This window comes from Malus sylvestris, chromosome 15 (assembly GCF_916048215.2).
Source record: "Malus sylvestris chromosome 15, drMalSylv7.2, whole genome shotgun sequence".
NCBI classification, from domain to species: Eukaryota; Viridiplantae; Streptophyta; class Magnoliopsida; order Rosales; family Rosaceae; genus Malus; species Malus sylvestris.
In genome coordinates this window covers 52,045,933-52,067,520 of record NC_062274.1, presented here as the reverse complement: position 1 = coordinate 52,067,520, position 21,588 = coordinate 52,045,933, and the positions used below count along the sequence as shown (strand labels likewise).

The following is a 21,588-nucleotide window of genomic DNA, read 5'->3' as shown; positions in this document are numbered from 1 at the left end:
TTGCATTCTCTAAGCTTAGAAAATGGTTACATCGTCATCCTCATCCTTGCTCGACTAGCAAGAAAGTTTGCCAAAATGGGTTTAACTTGCTTGATCTCTTAAAATTTTCATTCTTTCAAGTTATTACTTTGTAGTTGGATATTTTCTAAGTATTTAACATCATTTCCAAACTGAGTTGAACTAAGCGCCAATCAGCTTGTGGTTATCATTTGTCATACATAAAGAAAATATTTGAAGTCCCTTATAAAATAAGGCATATTAAAGAACTTAACTTGGATCATAACCCCATTCATACCACATACCTTGAAGAACATACCTTGTTTGCGAGAGATGGTTAGTAACCTGAGAAATATAACTCCTATAAGGTCATCTGAAATACACATTGTGAGATAAATGAGTAGTCATCTAGAAGATAAATTATGTATCAGAGTAAACAAAGCTTTCTCTTCGTTGGTCAAAGAGAAAGACCTTATCCATCAAGACAATTTAACACTTGCATATATAATTATATACCTCACGAGGAACAATATTCTACATGTCTTATTTCTTTTCTCTTTTTTTTTTTTTTTGTCTTAAGATGATTATTTTTCCCGTCAAAATATAATTGGAGGAGAATTTGCTCAACCTTTGAAATTTATGAAAGGAGGTTCATTCTTCTACATCCAGCGCCACAAAGACGGTAGACAAAGTCGTTGTGGAAAAATTTATAAGTCAGTCAAGAGATAAAAGACACAAATGATGGTCCATCCCCAAAACTAATTCCAGGCAGTGAAAGTTCAACTTCATCCCCAAAGAAAAGTCATGAGAGACACTTAGTAACCTGAGAAATAAAACAACTCCGATAAAGTTCTTTGAAATGCGCATTTTGTGTGATGTATAGTAGTCTAGAAGATAAATTATGTATCAGAGAAAAGGGAGGTCCAAATTGGAGCATAGACATGACAATTTTTTGCACATCCTGTTAATTTTATTCGAAACGACAAGAAAATAATGGGTTTTGCTTCAACGAGTTAACTAATCGGGTCGTTATCGGTCACACATTAAGAACCCGTTAATCTCTCATAATATTTACCTATGGATGACCGGTTTCGACCTGATAAGAAAAAAAGGTAGTTAATAGTTTTAAACTACTAAAAAATCTTACTACAATAGCCATAGTATTTAATCTCACATAAGTAAGATTAAAAAGTTTCAAAGCACATTAAAGATACCAAAGCAATTTAAAAATACTAAAGCACATTAAACATAATAATTGATTTACAAGTGTGAAAAAATATGCAAACGCTCGTGATCGCACGATTTGGCGATGGGTACATCATCGTTTGGATTTTTAAAACCCTACAAACCCTCATGAACAGTGTTTTAAGGGGGAGTTCAAAATTTAAAAAAAAAAAACATATTATTAATGTAAAAGTATAACGCTCGAGGTTGCATTCTCTAAGCTTAGAAAATACTAAAGCACATTAAAATTTCATAATAATTGATTTACAAGTGTGAAAAAATATGCAAACACTCGTGATCGCACGATTTGGTGATGGGTGCATCATCGTTTGGATTTTTAAAACCCTACAAACCCTCATGAATAGTGTTTTAAGGGGGAGTTCAAAATTAAAAAAAAAACATATTATTAATGTAAAAGTATAAACGCTCGAGGTTGCATTCTCTAAGCTTAGAAAATGGTTACATCGTCATCCTCATCCTTGCTCGACTAGCAAGAAAGTTTGCCAAAATGGGTTTAACTTGCTTGATCTCTTAAAATTTTCATTCTTTCAAGTTATTACTTTGTAGTTGGATATTTTCTAAGTATTTAACATCATTTCCAAATTGAGTTGAACTAAGAGCCAATCAGCTTGTGGTTATCATTTGTCATACATAAAGAAAATATTTGAAGTCCCTTATAAAATAAGGCATATTAAAGAACTTAACTTGGATCATAACCCCATTCATACCACATACCTTGAAGAACATACCTTGTTTGCGAGAGATGGTTAGTAACCTGAGAAATATAACTCCTATAAGGTCATCTGAAATACACACTGTGAGATAAATGAGTAGTCATCTAGAAGATAAATTATGTATCAGAGTAAACAAAGCTTTCTCTTCGTTGGTCAAAGAGAAAGACCTTATCCATCAAGACAATTTACCACTTGCATATATAATTATATACCTCACGAGGAATAATATTCTACATGTCTTATTTCTTTTCTCTTTTTTTTTTTTTTTGTCTTAAGATGATTATTTTTCCCGTCAAAATATAATTGGAGGAGAATTTGCTCAACCTTTGAAATTTATGAAAGGAGGTTCATTCTTCTGCATCCAGCGCCACAAAGACGGTAGACAAAGTCGTTGTGGAAAAATTTATAAGTCAGTCAAGAGATAAAAGACACAAATGATGGTCCATCCCCAAAACTAATTCCAGGCAGTGAAAGTTCAACTTCATCCCCAAAGAAAAGTCATGAGAGACACTTAGTAACCTGAGAAATAAAACAACTCCGATAAAGTTCTTTGAAATGCGCATTTTGTGTGATGTATAGTAGTCTAGAAGATAAATTATGTATCAGAGAAAAGGGAGGTCCAAATTGGAGCATAGACATGACAATTTTTTGCACATCCTGTTAATTTTATTCGAAACGACAAGAAAATAATGGGTTTTGCTTCAACGAGTTAACTAATCGGGTCGTTATCGGTCACACATTAAGAACCCGTTAATCTCTCATAATATTTACCTGTGGATGACCTGTTTCGACCTGATAAGAAAAAAAGGTAGTTAATAGTTTTAAACTACTAAAAAATCTTACTACAATAGCCATAGTATTTAATCTCACATAAGTAAGATTAAAAAGTTTCAAAGCACATTAAAGATACCAAAGCAATTTAAAAATACTAAAGCACATTAAACATAATAATTGATTTACAAGTGTGAAAAAATATGCAAACGCTCGTGATCGCACGATTTGGCGATGGGTACATCATCGTTTGGATTTTTAAAACCCTACAATCCCTCATGAACAGTGTTTTAAGGGGGAGTTCAAAATTAAAAAAAAAACATATTATTAATGTAAAAGTATAAACGCTCGAGGTTGCATTCTCTAAGCTTAGAAAATAGTTACATCGTCGTTTAGATTTTTAAAACGTTCTAAGGCCTCATTAATAGTGTTTATTATTTGAGTGCAAATTAATAAAAATTCATAATAATTAATGTAGTGAAAAATGTTTAAAAAAAAAAAAAATATATATATATATACACACAATCACTCGTAGTGACAAACTTTACAACTTTCTTGAAGGGGTCAACTTTGAAATTCGACACCGCAATCCAAAAACCTAGATTTATATTAAACCTTTGATTGTTGTTTATGCTTTATTCTTCTCACCAAATTTCATTTTTCAGATTTTCTTTTTTGAAAACATGATCTTTTAGCGGATGCAGAAAAATGAATGGTTTGGATCATTGATATCACGTTCCAACGTTTACGGTTAACTCAAATATGAGTCGATATTGTATAGTTTCTAGAGACTTTATAAACTCTGAGCAATATTTTCACCAACTGTAAAATCTGAAAGTGATATCAACGATCTGAATCATTTATCTTTTTGCATCCGCTAGAAGATCATGTTTTCAAAAATGAAAATATGAAGGGAAAAAAAAACGAAATACCATGAGAAGAATAGAGCATAAACGTTAATGACAATCAACGATTAAATTTAAATCAATGGTTTATGGGATTATGGTGATGAATTTCAAAGTTGACATCTTCACAAAATTTGTAGAGCTTGTTATTACGAGCTTTGTATCTCTTTATATATATATATATATATATATATATATATATATATTTCACAATTCTACATTAATTAAAAAACCTTACTACAACACTAGCCATATAAGTGAGATTAAATCCTTACAGTTGGATTCTTTCATCTCATTTATGTTTTTATTATTACATTTTTCATTTTATTATTTGTTAACTAGAATATATTTTCTTTAACAGGTAATGAGTTAGGGCATATTACCCCATTAATATTAAAGGGTTGGGTTTGTGTTGGATCATATTATCGCTTCATTTTAATGGGTGTTATACGACACGATCCATTAAGATATTAGGTATATCACCACAACGACACGAATCAAACCATTCCATATCCCAAACCAAATTGCCAGAAAGCAACAAATATAAATCTATCAAATTTGCATTTCTTTCAAGTTATTACTTTGTTGTTGGATATTTTCTAAGTATTTAACATTATTTCCTTACTATTCTTTCATTTTCGTAGTGTTTGATACATTTTCGTAAACATATCCATGTGAGAATTGCAAACTAAATTGAACTAGGAGCCAATTAGTTTGTGATTCGATTCATAACTTAAAAGACACGTTATGTGCATTTCAAGTAATTTGATTCATAACAATTGACAGCTCAACATTAGTCTTGCATAATATTCTATAGCCAATCTTATTTCTTTTTTTTTTGTCTTAAGATGGTTTTTTTTCCCAATGAAACATATAATTGGAGAAGTTCTTGCTCAACCTTGGAATTTTATGAAAGGAGCTTCATTTTTCTACATCCAGCCCCACATAGACGTTTGACAAAGTCTATAAGTTAGTCAAGGGAAATAAGACAAAAGTGATGGTCCATCCCCAAAATAAATTCCAGGCAGTGATGGTTCTAACTTGATCCACAAGGAAAGTCATGTGGTTGTGAGGGAAGCCGTAGCTGAATATTTTTCAAACTTTTAATATTAAAGATTTGGAATTTGGAAATGAAGGGCTTGAAATAAACATTTGGCCCCTACATCCATACAAATTAAATGTAAATAGGATTGATAATTGAGCCAGTGATGGTAACACGTGGCCAAATGTACACACATTTCAAATTCAAAACATCAAATTTCAATTTGATGGCTGAATTGGCAATTTGACATATTGTCAATATTTTCATTCCACCCGATATGCCAAAATTTATTGCTTCATTTATGTTTTTTTAAACAAAAATAATAAAAGTTGGGTTGTTGTTGGTTTAAAAATGATATAATTTATTGCTTCATTTAAGGTAAGACAAGTGGAATACCTTTGGAAATAGAAAAAAATCAAATTTGAAGGCAACTTAAATTTGACATCTCTGTCCATATCAGCTTAGCCTTTTTTTCCATGTCATATTTGGCATCTCAGTTGGAGTAAATGATACGTCAATTATTACTCTTATATGTCTATGTGACATTTTTGACATCTTCTTTGAACATGATCTTACTTACAATCATGAACGAGAGACAGTTATGGCAAGTTAGTTCTTGGAAGTCCTCCAATCCCATATGTGATGCAAATGGGACTCGCGCTTAAATAGGTATGGAAGGTGAACGCAAAAACGACCATAGAGCGATCGCCTGTACTCAAGTTTAAGAACACAAAGACGACTGGACCTGTCTTTGCAAAAACAACTGTAGGGCAATCACCTAATTAGTAAACGACCACCGAATGATCTAAGAAGTGCACAAACCCGTGATTCAACCAGCAACCGCGGAGTCTAGGAGCTATCTCAATATAACAGGGGCTTAGCAACTCGATCATGATTAGTAGCGTTCATATTATAAATCACTTTGTAAATATATCTCTGCAAAAAATCAATAGCTGCTCTTCCATAATCATTGAACAGATGGCCGCCTTATTCGTATACTTTAAATCAACAATGCATTACCAACTCAAACACCTAAACCTCCAACACTACAAAGCAAAAATACATTCCCAACAAGAAACTTGCAATTTGCAAAAGAATACAGGTTTTCGACCTTTCCGGGAGACGTTTGCTTGGGGAAAGACATTGCTCTTTGAACAAAAATACTTTGTTGGGCAGCTTTCGACGTTTCGTTGTAAAAAACAAGGGACCCAGAAACATATCATGGATCGGCATACGAAGGAACTGGGAGGAAAGGAAACGGTGCAATAGAGGCGTACGATACAGGTGGGCGAACTTGGGAGCCATCTGTGGAATTCCTCGACCTACTCTTCCGTTTGACATTGCCGTCTTGTGAGGACAATGAAACCTCAACACTACTCTCTAAATTCTCTTCAGAAAGGCTTTGTTGATTATCAACGATGCGGTGGAACATAATCCCCGACATAAATACAGGAAGGTAAAGAAGGCTGGCATGAAACATCTTCCTTGCTTTATGTGTAGTACGGTCTCGATAGAACGAAAATGATGTTGCAGCTATCGCGAGAGTAAGAAGAGTAGATTCAAGACAAAACCATCCAGACGTCATACCCCCTGCAGACAGAAGAAACGGGTGGAATGAGATGTAATCCCCAACATTAATTATTCCCTGCTTAGTGATCAAAGGCCAAAGGTTGCATCTCAAGCATGGAATATTTTGGTCATTCCACTACCAAGAAGAGTTGCGTGATAACAAAGATGACATGTCCGATTAATCAATCACGTACAACGATGATCAAGAATTGTCCCCACAGTATCATACAATTGATAACAGGTAGAAGGAGCCACATATTAAAGTCAATGTACGAGAGGACCAGCGACATGAAATCACCCAAAACCATGAGTAACAAATATAACTCGTCAGCTTTGTTAAACCCACCAAGAGTCTTGGGAAAATGCAAATAGCTAAAGACTCATATTGCAATCTGAAAACAGCCATATCAGACACGATAGCCAGATACCAATCTATTTCATGGAAGAAAAAAAAGAAAAGAGAGACATTTCTTGTGTTTTTTCCCAATGGTAAATGTAAGTCTAAATCACTTATTTTCAATTTAACGAAGACCAATGCTGGCACTTATATGACTGAAAACCTTCTGTCACTAAGAAATAAGATTGGTTGAACATTGGTTGAAAAGCGAGAAGAAAAAGAAAAAGGCCCAAAGAGCATTACAAGAAGACAACCACCAACAGGAATACAAAAATACAAATAGAAACACGATTAGAAAAAGAAAGATGGTTTGTGAGTCCTGGACTTACAGTCATAGGCCAAGAACCCCAAAGGGATCATGTATATGCAATTCCTTAAAGCTACCGAGGCTGTTCTCTGACCAGAAGCATCAGCAAGGGAGAACATCCTAAATCTGAAAATGCAACAAACGAAAAAGGATTAGACACGAAGGAGCCAAGTGAACTGCATCAATAATCTGTGGACCACCATCAACATACAAAGATCCCACCTACAATCAGCTTGACAGCAAATTCCTAAAATCTCATGCTAATCATTTAAAAGGGGAATTAAATTGATAACAAAACAGGCTGCTCACAACATTCATTCTCAAAAGTATAAAATCTGTCAACTATAATTCTTTCTGCCTTGAACTCATAGGGCATAATTGGATATTGATTAATTCTTTCCATGAACAGATACAAGGCCCATGAAAGCAAAGGCAGGAAATAAAACTCCTGTTCTGAAACAATTTCCAGGTGCACTAGTTGAATCTTTTCAACTGATGACATAAATATTAAAGTAAGACCGTGAAAGACCCAAAAGTTCATACCCTCCGGCGCATAGTCATTACGGCACAAGTATGCTAGGGCCATAAAATGAGGTATTTGCCAAAAGTAGAGAGCAGCTGGGAGTAGCATTGCATTGAGGGAAACCTGGCCGGAAGCTGCAGCCCAACTGAAACCCAAAATAGAAATCATGAACCAGAATGCAGGAAATTCAGTTCTTGATAACAACTTTTTTATGGCATGACTCGTAATGAAACAAACAAGAATATCAGTTCAGATCTGCAAAGGGAACTTCAACATGGAGAAAATTATAGAGTATACGAATACTGCAAGGGGAACTTCCAGCACAAAGAATTATAACGAAGAAAATTAGATCTATTCCCATTTTTTTTCAATCAGAATAAATAAGAATTATTCTTGTATGAATAAGAAAAAAGAAGGTTGAATTATAGACAAGAAAATAGTAAAACTACTAGTAACTGAATAAAAAAACCCAGTTTCTATTTTTTACGCCTACGGCTAAAGTCAGCCACCATGATTCCCAACGATCTCCATAATAACATCCTAAGATCAAGGTTGATTGGCAGGGTTAGAAGCTTCATATCTAAAAGTCTATGGCGCAGATAAAACGGGATATCAGAGAGGTAAGTAATGGTCAATCATCTTCTTATATACATGCAAACACAAACCGATCAACAATAATTGGGTTCCTTTGTGGTGCAGTCCTTGGCTACAGGAGTGTTATACCAATCAGATGGTGACACAAAGAAAACCACCTCTGCATGGGGCGGTTCAAGATCAACTTGGAAATGGTCCCATAACAAGGCGTACACACACGCAAACACGTGTGTGTGTGTGTGTGTGTGAGTGAGCGTGCGCGCGCGCGAGAGAGAGAGAGAGAGAGAGAGAGAGAGAGAGAGATCTATTACTGTTAAACAAGTGGAAGCTACGAGGTAAGTTTGTAGATATTACAAAAAAATTCAGACCAGAGAGGGAGGTCATGGGGAGGACAGAGAGAAAAAGATACAGGAGGAATTTGCAGTTTTATGTATAATATATTTGGTACAGTACAACAATGGGTACTTTTCAATATATACTGGAAAACAAACTTCGTTTTTATTTAATGCTTAATGGGGATTAGAGAAAACCCAGATCAGTTTTGGGCTGCCAAAATATATTGCAACAACTAACATTTAAGCTACTATGAGTCAATTGAAAGAATAATTGTTCAACAGCCAAAGCAATAAATAAAGTAACTCCAATAGGTCCAATGAAAATAGCATGTAGCTCAAAGAAACTTACGGAACAAATTACCCTAGAAGTGGAGGGATAGCACCAACAACAGCACCAACCCATGTGTTCACTGGGTGAATCTGCTTCAATGGAGTGTAGACAAACGCATAAAGTATTAGATTGGAAGCTCCAAGACCAGCTGCCAACATATTAGCCTGCAACAACCTTGTCATAAGAGTTGCAACATTAGTCCCCAAACAATCAAACATTTGAGGTGATGGAAATCAAACATTTAATGTCATATAACAATTATAGAAGAAAGTGTAAATTCATTTGGGCACCTTGCTTGCTAACAAAGCAGTGCCAGCTAAACCAGCAGCAGACGCCAAGGTGACTGCATGAGGGATCGTAATGCGTCCTGAAGGTAGTGGTCTGTTCTTCGTTCTGTTCATTTTGGCATCATTTTGCTTCTCAAACGCCTAAAACCAAATAATTTCAATGATTTAACACCTTACCTGATCAAATTGTTGATCTACAAAACTACAGGTACTGCAAATAGTGAGCCATTAACTACTCAAAAATGATCAAATGGGCCCTAAACAATGAAAAATTAGAAACTGCACCATCAAAATAAAATAATACAAAACTTTCGAAAACCATTAATCTTGAAACGATCCTAATTATCATTAAATATTTTGTTCATATTTTTCATATTGGTCCCTATAAAGTCTGATTCCATGCTAAGCTTCATTCCTGCTTGTATCTTAGATCCAACTTTAATGGACAAAAAAAAAATGTTCCGTGTGTGTAGTATGTGTATCTATCCTGTTAAAGGGAGACCTCTCTTTGCACACTGACCCACCAGTTAGCTCCATTTCCGTATATTGTGTGTGTGTAGAAAGAAAAATCTGTTATTGAACAGCAAACCTGATTTAAGGAATTAGCAGATGCTGCAACCATCATGGTACCAGCACATGTGCAACAAAGTCCAGCAAAATCAATGGCATGGCCACTTCCAAGAATAAACCCAGTTCCAGAAGTTGCAATGACTAAAATGCGGTGAAAGTGAAAAACTCATAAGAAAAAAAATCTTTAACTAAGTTTCAATGACGAAAAATTGATAATCTGCAGTTAGAAGAGAATCCGCTATGAACACAAAATGTACATGTTTAATGCATGAAAGAAAATACACCCGATAGGGCCGATACTGCTTTTACATGTTGAAGCAAAATATCGAAACATCTTTTCTAACAGAGCAATTAAACTGAGTCCTGAATTCAGGAGTTGAAAAAAAAAATTGGCTTAATAACTTAATAAGTGATAACTCAACTTACCTAGATGGAGGTGGAAAATATGTATTTTCTCGCTAAGTGACAATGGATATTTACTTGAGAAAGGGATCCCTTATGAATGTTTATATTGAAACCAGTATGGGTTACATGAACATGGGTGGGATGCAAAATCAGTTGTGAGGAGATCGAGTCTAAGCCCTTCAAAATAGAATTCTCAGGATGATTGTCCCTTCATCTTGCTGCAAGTTAGCACTGGTTACCGAAGAGAGGATGAATTCTAGGACGAGAAAAAGGGTTGGGGAGTCATATTTGAATAATTAGTTTCCTCACCTGTACAATATCTCCAGTTATTAAAACATGCCCCTTACTAGATTTGTAAGAACTTCTATTGCATTGAGCTGGGATGGTTTCAGGAAAGATATCAATGATTTGGAAATAGAGGGAGCTCACTTCTTGGTTGTCTTTTTTGGGGAATTTTTGTTTATATCTGGTTAGATCAGATGGTAGAAGATGGAGTTTATAACCATGTGGCAGCTTCTCGGTTTATGTGACAATCCATCTCTCTTTATTGATTTAGTTTTTTCTTGGTTAGCTGCCTCATTGGTTTCTCATGGAGGATCAAAACCTATGATATGACTATAAGGACAAGACTACATGTCTGTTTGTCTCCATGTTGGTGTATAACGTGTTAAAACTGAGTATAAAAGTGCAAGTCCCGTGTCTCCATTGTTCTCTACAGTTCTAAAGCTATGACCGAGATAGTGTTGCGAAGGAAATGTCAGTTGGGAAATCCTATCCCAGTGCTCTTCCCTGATTCTTGAGAGGCATAAAACTGTTGCTGGAGAGAAACAAGAGAATTTCGAAGACCATATTTTTGCAGGCAAAGAGGACTTAATGTGTTCAAACTTGATTTTTTTTTTCTCCTCACTTTCTTCACAATGGGGTGGATCCTTTTGGGTCATATTCACGCAGACTAGAAAGGAGATATTTTCGAAAACCTAATTTCGGATTAAGGTCCTAGTCTTTGAAAGAAAACATATTATTGTTTCTGCAATCCAGTTTGTTTAAGAATGACAACTTGTCCACAGAGATTATCTTATTGACATATTGAAATTAAATCTTGCTCTCCAATAGAAAATCAAACGCTTAAGAGCAGTACAACTGTGTGAATCAACCTGAGATTAAGCGTATCAAATAATTGCGCACATACAAAATTATCACAGAAATTATCAAAAAAATATCAGATAATACAATGATTTAATTATTCCAAGATGAAAGACAATTTAATTTAAAAAAATTCAATGAAAAATGGATTGAAGAAAAGGAGGTAACGAGTACCTGAGGCGAGCTTTGGAGAGCTCCCAATAGCACTGCCCATAGTGGCAGGCCAAGTGCGAGGCCCTGGATGCCAACGACGGGAGATCATTTTGACAAAAATTCTAACGGAGTTGACGAAAATGACCATTACTGTACATTTTGATGAGTTAAAACACCAATGATCAAGCGGCGCTTTTTAAAACACTGCTTTTCGTACTTTATCTTTTGGGTCGTGTTAGGTTCTGTGTACGGGATAGAAAAAACTTTTATCTTACGCAGGAAGCGGTTTATTGCTTCTAGTAAACTCTCTGGTCGTGTTTGGTCCAATGGATTGCTTGTAGCTTTAATTTCTTGTGGTATTTGCAAGTCTTGGTCTTAAGATTCACAATCCTCTTCATTTAATTACGTGTCTTTGGTACCTCGGCGAAGAAGAGCAATACTGATAACATCAAGATTTCGAAGGACATCAAAGCTCCTGGCAGCAAAGTTGAACAGCAATTCGTATTTACAGAGGCCGATTTCTCGACAGATGCTACAGCTAAATATTGGACATCGAAAGAATGAGGTGCTCTTCGCGATAGGCTTACGCAGGTTAGCAGTTTGATCAGTTGAATTAAGGTCCGTCTCAAAATTACTTTTCAAAGCATTATATCATATAACATGCCGGCATTTCGAGTAATCAAAACAGAGTTTGTAATAATACCTGAGACAAAAGAATAATTCGAGTTTCGTATGTTCACCAATAATCTCGGCAAGAACACAATCCGTCTTTGAAATGGTGGAACCTCTTAGCATCTCGCATGATGAGTTCTCTGCCTACAATTTTCGAAATGATCTTCAGTGCGTTATGGCAATCGCCACAAACACGAAGATTCTTGATAACCCTAATAGTTGAACGAGCTGAGCTGCTGATGAGGCCATGAGCAAGAGCAAGTCTCTCACTATGGGCAAGCAAAGCATCTTCCTTGCCTTCCTGATCTATGTCATGTAACACAAATCTCGTTTCCGGAATGTAGCCAGCCTCCTTCATCTGTTCCCTTAAACCCCTGAGTTGAGCATAAATTTCATCGTTCTCAGGATGCGATTTATCACCTGCTCGATATTCATGGACTCGGCTCCTCACTTCTAAAAGATTTTGTGCTGCTATTTTTTTCTTCTCTTTCTCCTTTACCAGGTCAGATTCTTTTACAGGAATAAGGCCAGCCTTTGATTGCTCATCTAAGCAGGAGGGATGTAGCTGCTCAATAAGCTCCGCACACCGGTCCCCAAGCTCCAACTGCCCATGAACTCTACAGTGATTCATCAAGGTCTTCCAAACATCAACATTAGGTTCCAATGGCATCTTTTCAATGAATTCCAAAGCTTCATCTAGATAGCCCATACTTCCTAGCATATCTACTACACTCACATAATGATCCACATTTGGGACAATACCATAATCTTTGCTCATTGATTCAAAATGCAGCAATCCTTCATTAATATCTCCCACGACACTACAAGCGTATAAAACGCCAATAAACAATTGGCCATCGGGTTTCAAGCCTGCTTTCTTGAATTGGGTAAATAGATCAATGGCATCTTCCCCAAGACCATTCTTAGCAAACCATGTTATCATAATGTCCCACGATGTCAAATTCCGGTTTGGCATCTTGTTGAAAACCAAAAATGCGTTGTCCATAGAACCACATTTAGAATACATCTCCAAGATTTTGTTGTACGTACTCACATTCAAAGGAGGCAATAATCTTGTAATGCTGTCATGAACAACTTTTGCTTCTTCTAGAGCCTTGGCCTCACCGCATGCTTGCATCAACTGTAAAAAGTGATGCAAATCTACATGAACGTGCTGCTTCTCTAGCAGTCCCAAGATCTCCACAGCCTCCTTAACTTTCCCCTCCTTGCAAAAACGATCCAACTCTTCAAGACTGGAACTAGACGGGCTATCTTCCGAAGCCTCAATTAATTGTGCTTCAGATTTTGACTCACTTCCTATGTGAGAATCCACTATCGTATTTTGAAAAGCACCTGAATTTGTCTGATATTGTTCATAACTAGGGTTTTGCTGGTATTGCCCATAACTAGGGTGTTGCTGGTATTGCCCGTTTCCATAACTAGAATTCTGTTGATGTTGTCCATAATTAGGGTTCGGCTGATGCATTTCAGAGTAACCATTGGTATTTTGCCGATAATGTGCATAACTTTGCATAGAATTCTGATTATGGTTTCCCTGCGATCCTGAATTTACTTGTGATTTAAAATCATCGGGATTCTGTCTGACTTCTATGGATGGCTCCTTCCGAGACACATATGGATTCTGTATATTTCCATTTCCTAAATGTTTCCCATGCAGGTTTGGGGTTTTTTGCAACCATCTATTTTCATGACCATAATACCCTCTAAAATTTCCATTTTGTTGAACTGGGTCATTCATAAATTCGTTGCCTGTGCTTCTCCAGAAAATCCCATTGTTACTTTGACTATACTGGGGATCCCGTGAACCATCAGCACATGCCCCATTTAGTTTCTGTTGCACCTGCCCACTATTTTGACCATAATACCCATTATCCATTCCACTCTGTTTGGATGTATTGATCCTACTCTGTAGAAACATTAATCGAAACAAAATCACTATGTAGCCCACAATTAAGCAAATTTTATATTTTAAAACTGCAAAAATAAGAAAAAAAGAAATAACAGTGCAGTTACGTTGCTAACCTGATGCTCAGCCTCAAATTCCTCATGCTCATGACCCATAAATGCAGACGCACTGGAACAGGAAGTAAAGGTGGCGTGGGTGGAGGAAAGAGCAGGGTATCGCTGAAACAGTGTCATTGAAGAGGACGATGGTGAGAAGATGAGGAGTCGAAAGCTGTGTTTGAGACATGAGGATCTCTGAGAGGCTAGGGTTTGGAGCTGAGCTGAGGGTGCTTGTACCACTCGCTTCCACATTTTGCTCAGTTAGTCAGTTGTGCTTGTACAACTATTCCCACTGAAAACCAACGCCAGAAAAGAGCCTGTCAAATGCAGAACAGAATAAGAAAACCCCATTTTACACTTTCTCCACCAGCTGAACAATTCCCACCAGCAAAGAGACAGTTAAAACACCTAAATAACAGATCACAGCCTCTTCTTTTTCTAACGAAAAGTCCTAGTTTTTAACAGTGTTACTAATACCTTTCCAATAAGAACTTTGAACTCCAAAGCCACAACATGAACTCCCAAATCTAATTTCACAACATATTAAATCACAATTCGTAAACCCTAAACAAAAGCCCCAAATTCAACCCCAAAATTTAAGACCTGAAATTAAGTCTTACTACATCCCAGGTCCTATATTAGAAACAAATGAAACACTAAACCTACAAAGAAAAACAATCAGATGAATAAACACAATACCTGAAAATATGACAATTCAAAGAAATTTGAATGGGTGATGATAATGAAAATAAGAAGACCCTTGTCACGATATCAAAGTCGAAGAGGAAGAGAGGAGTGAGAACTCGTCCTCTCTGCAACTCCGTCATCGTCTCAGCAGCTCAGCTGGACTAGAGAAATGGGTCTTCCAGTTCCCACCATTAACACCACAACAACAACAACAACAACAACAAAGCCTTTTCCCACTAAGTGGGGTCGGCTATATGAATCCTAGAACGCCATTGCGCTCGGTTTTGTGTCATGTCCTCCGTTAGATCCAAGTACTCAAGTCTTTTCTTAGGGTCTCTTCCAAAGTTTTCCTAGGTCTTCCTCTACCCCTTCGGCCCTAAACCTCTGTCCCGTAGTCACATTTTCGAACCGGAGCGTCAGTAGGCCTTCTTTGCACATGTCCAAACCACCGGAACCGATTTTCTCTCATATTTCCTTCAATTTTGGCTACTCCTACTTTACCTCGGATATCCTCATTCCCAATCTTATCCTTTCTCGTGTACCCATACATCCCACGAAGCATCCTCATCTCCGCTACACCCATTTTGTGTACGTGTTGATGCTTCACCGCCCAACATTCTGTGCCATACAACATCGCTGGCCTTATTGCCGTCCTATAAAATAAAATTTTCCCTTGAGCTTCAGTGGCCTACGACGGTCACACAACACGCCGGATGCACTCTTACACTTCATCCATCCAACTTGTATTCTATGGTTGAGATCTCCATCTAATTCTCCGTTCTCTTGCAGGATAGATCCTAGGTAGCGAAAACGGTCACTTTTTGTGATCTTCGCTAGATTGCTCCGGTCATTAGTGAGGATAAGTATATAAATGGATAGAGATAGGAAAGCAAACACAAGATGTACGTGGTTCACCCAGATTGGCTACGTCCACGGAATAGAGGAGTTCTCATTAATTGTGAAGGGTTTACACAAGTACATAGGTTCAAGCTCTCCTTTAGTGAGTACAAGTGAATGATTTAGTACAAATGACATTAGGAAATATTGTGGGAGAATGATCTCGTAACCACGAAACTTCTAAGTACCGGAGTGTGGTATCGTCTTGACTTTCCTTATCTGTCTCATAGGTAGATGTGGCATCTTCTCTGGAAGTACTCTTCCTCCATCCAGGGGTGGTATCTGTAACTAGTGGAGATGCACAAGGTAATGTATCAATGTCACTTGAAGCTTACTTGTAGTTTCAGGCTTGGTCAAGCGTGATACAAACCATGTAGTAGGAGTCCCCCAAATCGCCGAGCTAGGGGATCTGCTGAAAGAGGTGACAGACAAGGTAAGCAATCAGAGCTCCGGCTGATTGTTCACATTCTCCCTATCTTGCAGGCAGCATGAAGGATAAAGAGAAGAAAAATGAGAAGAGATGATATGGGATACTTTTGCTTTTGAAGAAGTAACTTTCCACAGGCTTATTCTTGAACTGGGCTGGAGGGTTTTCTGTTTTCCTCCAGAGTATAAGGCCGAATGAAGAATTTGAGGGTCAAAACAAGTCCATCAAATCTAGAGTACGTTCGACCCTGCTGATATGGGATACTTTTGCTTTTGACAAAGTAGTGGATGTATCGGCACGTGTGCTGTTACGTTTGTCTCCACATGCTTCCTTGTATCCTTTTCACTTGCCCTATCTGTTCCTCAGGCAGATGCGGTATCTTCCCTGGAAGCATAAGATGTTGAAGATGAGTACTCGAGAGCAATGCCAGGTAAGTAATCAGGTAAGGGGTTCCAGGCAGTCAGTTCCTGGCTGGAAGCTTGATTCCAAGTGCTGACTGATTGCTCTCTTTCTCCTTGTCTTGCAGGTAAGAACAAGGCCAAAGGAAAAGACGGGGAAAAAGCATGATATGGGATACTCTTGCTTTTAACCCTGATGATATGAGATATTCTTGCTCTAGTATAGCTTGTTTACAGAGGTATTATCGGGGGGAAAGAAAGCTGAATATTTCGAAAGGCTTCGTTGGGAGTGCCCTCTCAGATAAGAGGAAGGGTTGAGCATTTTTGCAGGTCTGCCTGTCCGTTGGGGATGGAGGTCGACATATATAGGAGTCTCCCTAACATCAAGTAATAATGCTATTCCTTTACCCTGCTTGGTCATAGCACGGTAGTGGGAGCTGCCAGCTTCACAAGTTTTAACTCTGTCAGAGCACTTTGAAAAAGTGGTCTGTGGTATCTGGAAAGCTGATGTTGCGTGTGAAGATTACAGACAAGCTTTATCCAAGGAGATCCAGCTCTTGAAGTTGGGAAAGTGGTGCCTCTTCGGTTTTCGAACAAGCAATCCTGTCGGGGATCCGGCTCTCGAGATTCGAAGAACGATGCCTCTTCGATTTTTGAGAAAGCAATCCTGCTGGAGGTCTGGCTCTCGAGATTCGGAGAGCGATGTCTTCGATTTTTGAGAAAGTAATCATGTTGGGAGTCTGGCTCTCGAGATTCGGAGGGCGGTGCCTCTTCGATATTGGAGCAAGCAATCTTGTTGGGAGTGTTTTCTCGAATGTGAGTAAAGGTTGGGCATGTTTGTTAGTCTACCTTGCCACGAAGCACAGAGGTTGACACACAGGGACTTTCCAATTATCCAGCAGTGGTACTGTTCCTTTACCCTCTCTTCGATTTTTGAGAAAGTAATCATGTTAGGAGTCTGGCTCTCGAGATTCGGAGGGCGATGCCTCTTCGATTTTGGAGCAAGCAATCTTGTTGGGAGTGTTTTCTCGAATGTGAGTAAAGGTTGGGCATGTTTGCTAGTCTACCTTGCCACGAAGCACAGAGGTTGACACACAGGGACTTTCCAATTATCCAGCAGTGGTACTGTTCCTTTACCCTCTCTTCAATTTTTGAGAAAGTAATCGTGTTGGGAGTTTGGCTCTCGAGATTCGGAGGGCGGTGCCTCTTCGATTTTGGAGCAAGCAATCTTGTTGGGAGTGTTTTCTCGAATGTGAGTAAAGGTTGGGCATGTTTGCTAGTCTACCTTGCCACGAAGCACAGAGGTTGACACAGCGGGACTTTCCAATTATCCAGCAGTGGTACTGTTCCTTTACCCTTGTGGGTAATAATATGGTAGCTAGACCTTCAAAATTTATGTGTCTAAACTTTGTTAGTGTTGTTTCTTTGCTATTCTTTTACCCTTCTTGGTCAGAGCGATGTAGTGGGAGCTGCAAGCTTCACGTGTCTCAACTTTGTCAGAGAACTTTGGCAAAGTTATATGTGGTACCCATGAGCTACTGTTGCGTGTGGGAAGTGGGTGATTGAACAGTACGATTCATGTGCTTTCTACTTCGCCAGAAATCTTCGACAGAATGCCCATAATTTCCGCAAAGCTGAGTGTGCGTGTGACAGGTGCTGACAAGGCTGGAAAAGTAGGTGCCTCTTCGATTTCTGAGATCGGCCCTCGTGGTCTCTGAGCAGCCCAGCTTTTGAGAAAGCAAGCCTCTTCGATTTCTGAGATCGACCTTCGTGGTCTTTGAGCAGCCCAGCTTTTGAGAAAGCAAACGCCTCTTCGATTTCTGAGATCGACACTCGTGGTCTCTAAGCAGCCCAGCTTTTGAGAAAGCAAACGCCTCTTCGATTTCTGAGCAGGCGCCTCTTCGATTTCTGAAGCTTCGTCGAGCGCAGATTTTTATAGAGGCTGACATTAAGTTCCAAAGCACACTTGAATATCCACCAGTAGAAGCTCCATTCTTGCACTTCTAAGATCTTGATTTGTCCGACCTTTTCTCTCTTCAACACCTTTGAAAATGTCTGGCCCCTCAGACCGTCGTTTTGACTTGAACCTTGTTGAAGAGACAGCCCCGCCTTCTCCAGACAACATATAGCGCCCATCCTTCGTCTCCCCTACTGGTCCTCTTACCGTTGGGGATTCCGTGATGAAGAATGATATGACCGCTGCGGTAGTGGCCAGGAACCTTCTCACTCCCAAAGATAACAGACTACTTTCCAAACGGTCTGATGAGTTGGCTGTTAAGGATTCTCTGGCTCTTAGTGTTCAGTGTGCAGGTTCTGTGTCTAATATGGCCCAACGCCTATTTGCTCGAACCCGCCAAGTTGAATAATTGGCGGCTGAAGTGATGAGTCTCAAACAGGAGATTAGAGGGCTCAAGCATGAGAATAAACAGTTGCACCGGCTCGCACATGACTATGCTACAAACATGAAGAGGAAGCTTGACCAGATGAAGGAATCTGATGGTCAGGTTTTACTTGATCATCAGAGATTTGTGGGTTTGTTCCAAGGGCATTTATTGCCTTCGTCTTTTGGGGCTGTACCGCGTAATGAAGCTCCAAATGATCAATATCTGATGCCTCCTCCTTCTAGGGTTCTGTCCAGTACTGAGGCTCCGAATGATCCCCCTCCGGTGCCTTCTCTTTCTGGGGCTCTACCGACTGCTGAGACTTCTCCTAAGCAACCTTTGTGAAGGCTCCCTCTTGTTTGTTTATTTTGACTCAAGTATATGTACATATTTGTAACTTATTGGGGATATCAATAAATAAGCTTTCCTTCATTTCAACGTATTGTGTTAAATACACCAAAGCCTTCTTCGCTAAGTTCTTTGAATTTTCTTTTGTTGAAGCTTGTATGTTGAAGCTTTGTGAGTGGAGCATGTAGGTTGAGGTAGTGTTCCCTTAATTTCCCGAGTGAGGAAAACTTATCGGTTGGAGACTTGGAAAATCCAAGTCACTGAGTGGGATCGACTATATGAATCTTAGAACGCCATTGTGTTCTGTCCTGTGTCATGTCCTCCGTTAGATCCAAGTACTCTAAGTCTTTTTTTAGGGTCTCTTCCAAAGTTTTCCTAGGTCTTCCTCTACCCCTTCGGCCCTGAACCTCTGTCCCATAGTCGCATCTTCTAATCGGAGCGTCAGTAGGCCTTCTTTGCACATGTCCAAACCACCGTAACCGATTTTCTCTCATCTTTCCTTCAATTTCGGCTACTCCTACTTTACCCCGGATATTCTCATTCCTAATCTTATCCTTTCTCGTGTGCCCACACATCCAACGAAGCATCCTCATCTCCGCTACACCCATTTTGTGTACGTGTTGATGCTTCACCGCCCAACATTCTGTGTCATACAGCATCGCCGGCCTTATTGCCGTCCTATAAAATTTTCCCTTGAGCTTCTTTTTTTTTTTTTTTTTTTTTTTTAAATCAAAATACAGGACAACATATAAACCCTAAACCCATGACTTATCCCATCAACAATTCCAAAACCCACCAATCATTTCATACAAATTTTCATGCCCAATCAATCATTTCATTCATTCATTCAGCAAATTAATTAAAACCCATCAAACTATATGTATACGCAATGTATTACTGAAAGATAGAACCAACAAAAATACCTGAAAATATCCTTTCGACTCTGTGTGAATATTTTCAGCAAAAGCAAGCCCTCTTGTCCTTGTATGCCAAGACCGAGTGCCCTTGTCTTTTTTGCGGTGAGTAGAATTTGAAGGAGGAAGAGCCGCTGGAGAGAGGCTGAGAGGGACAACCTCTGACGGCGGCAACGAAAGGAAGAAAGGGCGGTACAAGACGGTGTGAGTGAGGGAGCAAGTGACACGGGGTTGGTAAATTGGAAATGGGTTGTATCGTGTCGGGTTTGGGAAATTGGAAATGGGTTGTATTGTGTCGGGTTTGGGTCGTGGATTGGAATTTAATGGCTCAGAAAATCTCCAACCTAATACAAACCAACAAGCTTAAGCCGTAATTTATATTCAACTCGTAATTTATGAGAGTTGAAACCAACATTTTTTATTCACAAATAAGAGATATTAGTAGACCTTGTGATACTATAATAGTGACAAACAGATAACTCATTTGACCCGTGTAACGTATTTGAAACCATTTTATACATTTAAATTCTAAGAACGCTCAAGCGATAACTCGTTAGTAACTTAATACGATGCTTATTATGCGTTTGGGTGGAATCTACAACATTTTTTTTCATAATTTAAACCATTCATTTTATAAATCTTTATTCAAAAAATTATCCTTAGAAAAATTCATCCCAATTGGAAGTCATTTCAGTAGCTAAATGTGATAGAAAAAATAGACAAGAACAATGTCGTTGGAAAACAAAGAAATGATCATGACAATAATCAAATGGCTAAATGATTTTCGATTTGGGTGGATTTTTGTAAGAATTATCTTTGAATGAAGATCTACAAAGTGAGTGGGTTAGATTATGGAAAAATATTGTAGTTACGAGTCAAATGCGTGGTTAACTCTATATTAAGTTACTAACTAGTTAATACTTGAGTGCTCTTAATTTAAACTCATATCAATATTTCTATGTTCAGAGATGTCTTTTTTTGTATGTAAAAGATGGTATGTGTCATTTATTAAAGTGAAAAGGTCCAAATGCAAAGGTTGCTAGTATTTCTTTGTTTTGAGTTTGCATTTTCGAAGCTACAAGTTTAGTGCGTGTAATTAGCTAACGAGGATTGCTATGGAGACTCCCAGACTCTCTTATGGGTTCTAGTGGAATCACATTAGATGAGTAGAAGTGAGAAAGTTGAAATAAGAAGGTTGCTAGCACTCCCCTATTATGATTTATTGGTGGTGTTCTACTAATCAAGATATTGGTGTTAATGATGATCTTGAACCATCCAAAAAAATTTCTAAACCCTAAACCCTAGACACCATTGAAAAATATTATGGTTTTTCTCATAATATCTTGATTAGTAGAACACTAGTAATTAGGAATTGATTCAACATGCGTCTGCAGCTTGAAAAAAGCGAACCCAAACCAACAAAGCCCCTCGCATTGCAAGGGTAAAGAGAAACATCTATTGTACACATCCGTACCCTTGTTTTGCAAAAAGAATGCGTCCACGACTTAAACCTGTGACTTTTCCATCAAAAAAGAGCAACATTTTCGAAGGC

General features: G+C 38.3%; 1 protein-coding gene and 1 pseudogene across 2 annotated transcripts; both read right to left on the bottom strand.

Moving 5' to 3' along the window:
• Positions 1 to 5,604: 5,604 nt before the first annotated feature.
• Positions 5,605 to 9,748, bottom strand: LOC126602003 (protoheme IX farnesyltransferase, mitochondrial-like; annotated as a pseudogene).
• Positions 9,749 to 11,895: 2,147 nt separating this feature from the next.
• LOC126604480 (pentatricopeptide repeat-containing protein At4g32450, mitochondrial-like) lies at positions 11,896 to 20,370 on the bottom strand. 2 transcript variants are annotated; one of them, XM_050271755.1, is made up of 3 exons: positions 20,046 to 20,370; positions 14,003 to 14,276; positions 11,896 to 13,886 (listed from the first exon to the last, which is right to left on the bottom strand). In XM_050271755.1, exons 2-3 carry the CDS (start codon positions 14,234 to 14,236, stop codon positions 12,024 to 12,026), a joined length of 2,097 nt encoding a protein of 698 aa, XP_050127712.1. In that variant the 5' UTR covers positions 14,237 to 14,276; positions 20,046 to 20,370; the 3' UTR covers positions 11,896 to 12,023. The 2 variants fall into 2 exon arrangements, with proteins under 2 accessions (XP_050127712.1, XP_050127711.1); XM_050271754.1 differs by having other exon boundaries at positions 14,003 to 14,301; positions 20,046 to 20,369.
• Positions 20,371 to 21,588: the final 1,218 nt, after the last annotated feature.

Excerpts from the sequence above, each read along its gene's own strand:
- LOC126604480 (XM_050271755.1), bottom strand. The coding sequence starts at position 14,236 with ATGTGGAAGCGAGTGGTACAAGCACCCTCAGCTCAGCTCCAAACCCTA. Across the intron at positions 13,887-14,002 it reads AATTTGAGGCTGAGCATCAG|AGTAGGATCAATACATCCAA; the intron begins GTTAGCAACGTA and ends ATGTTTCTACAG.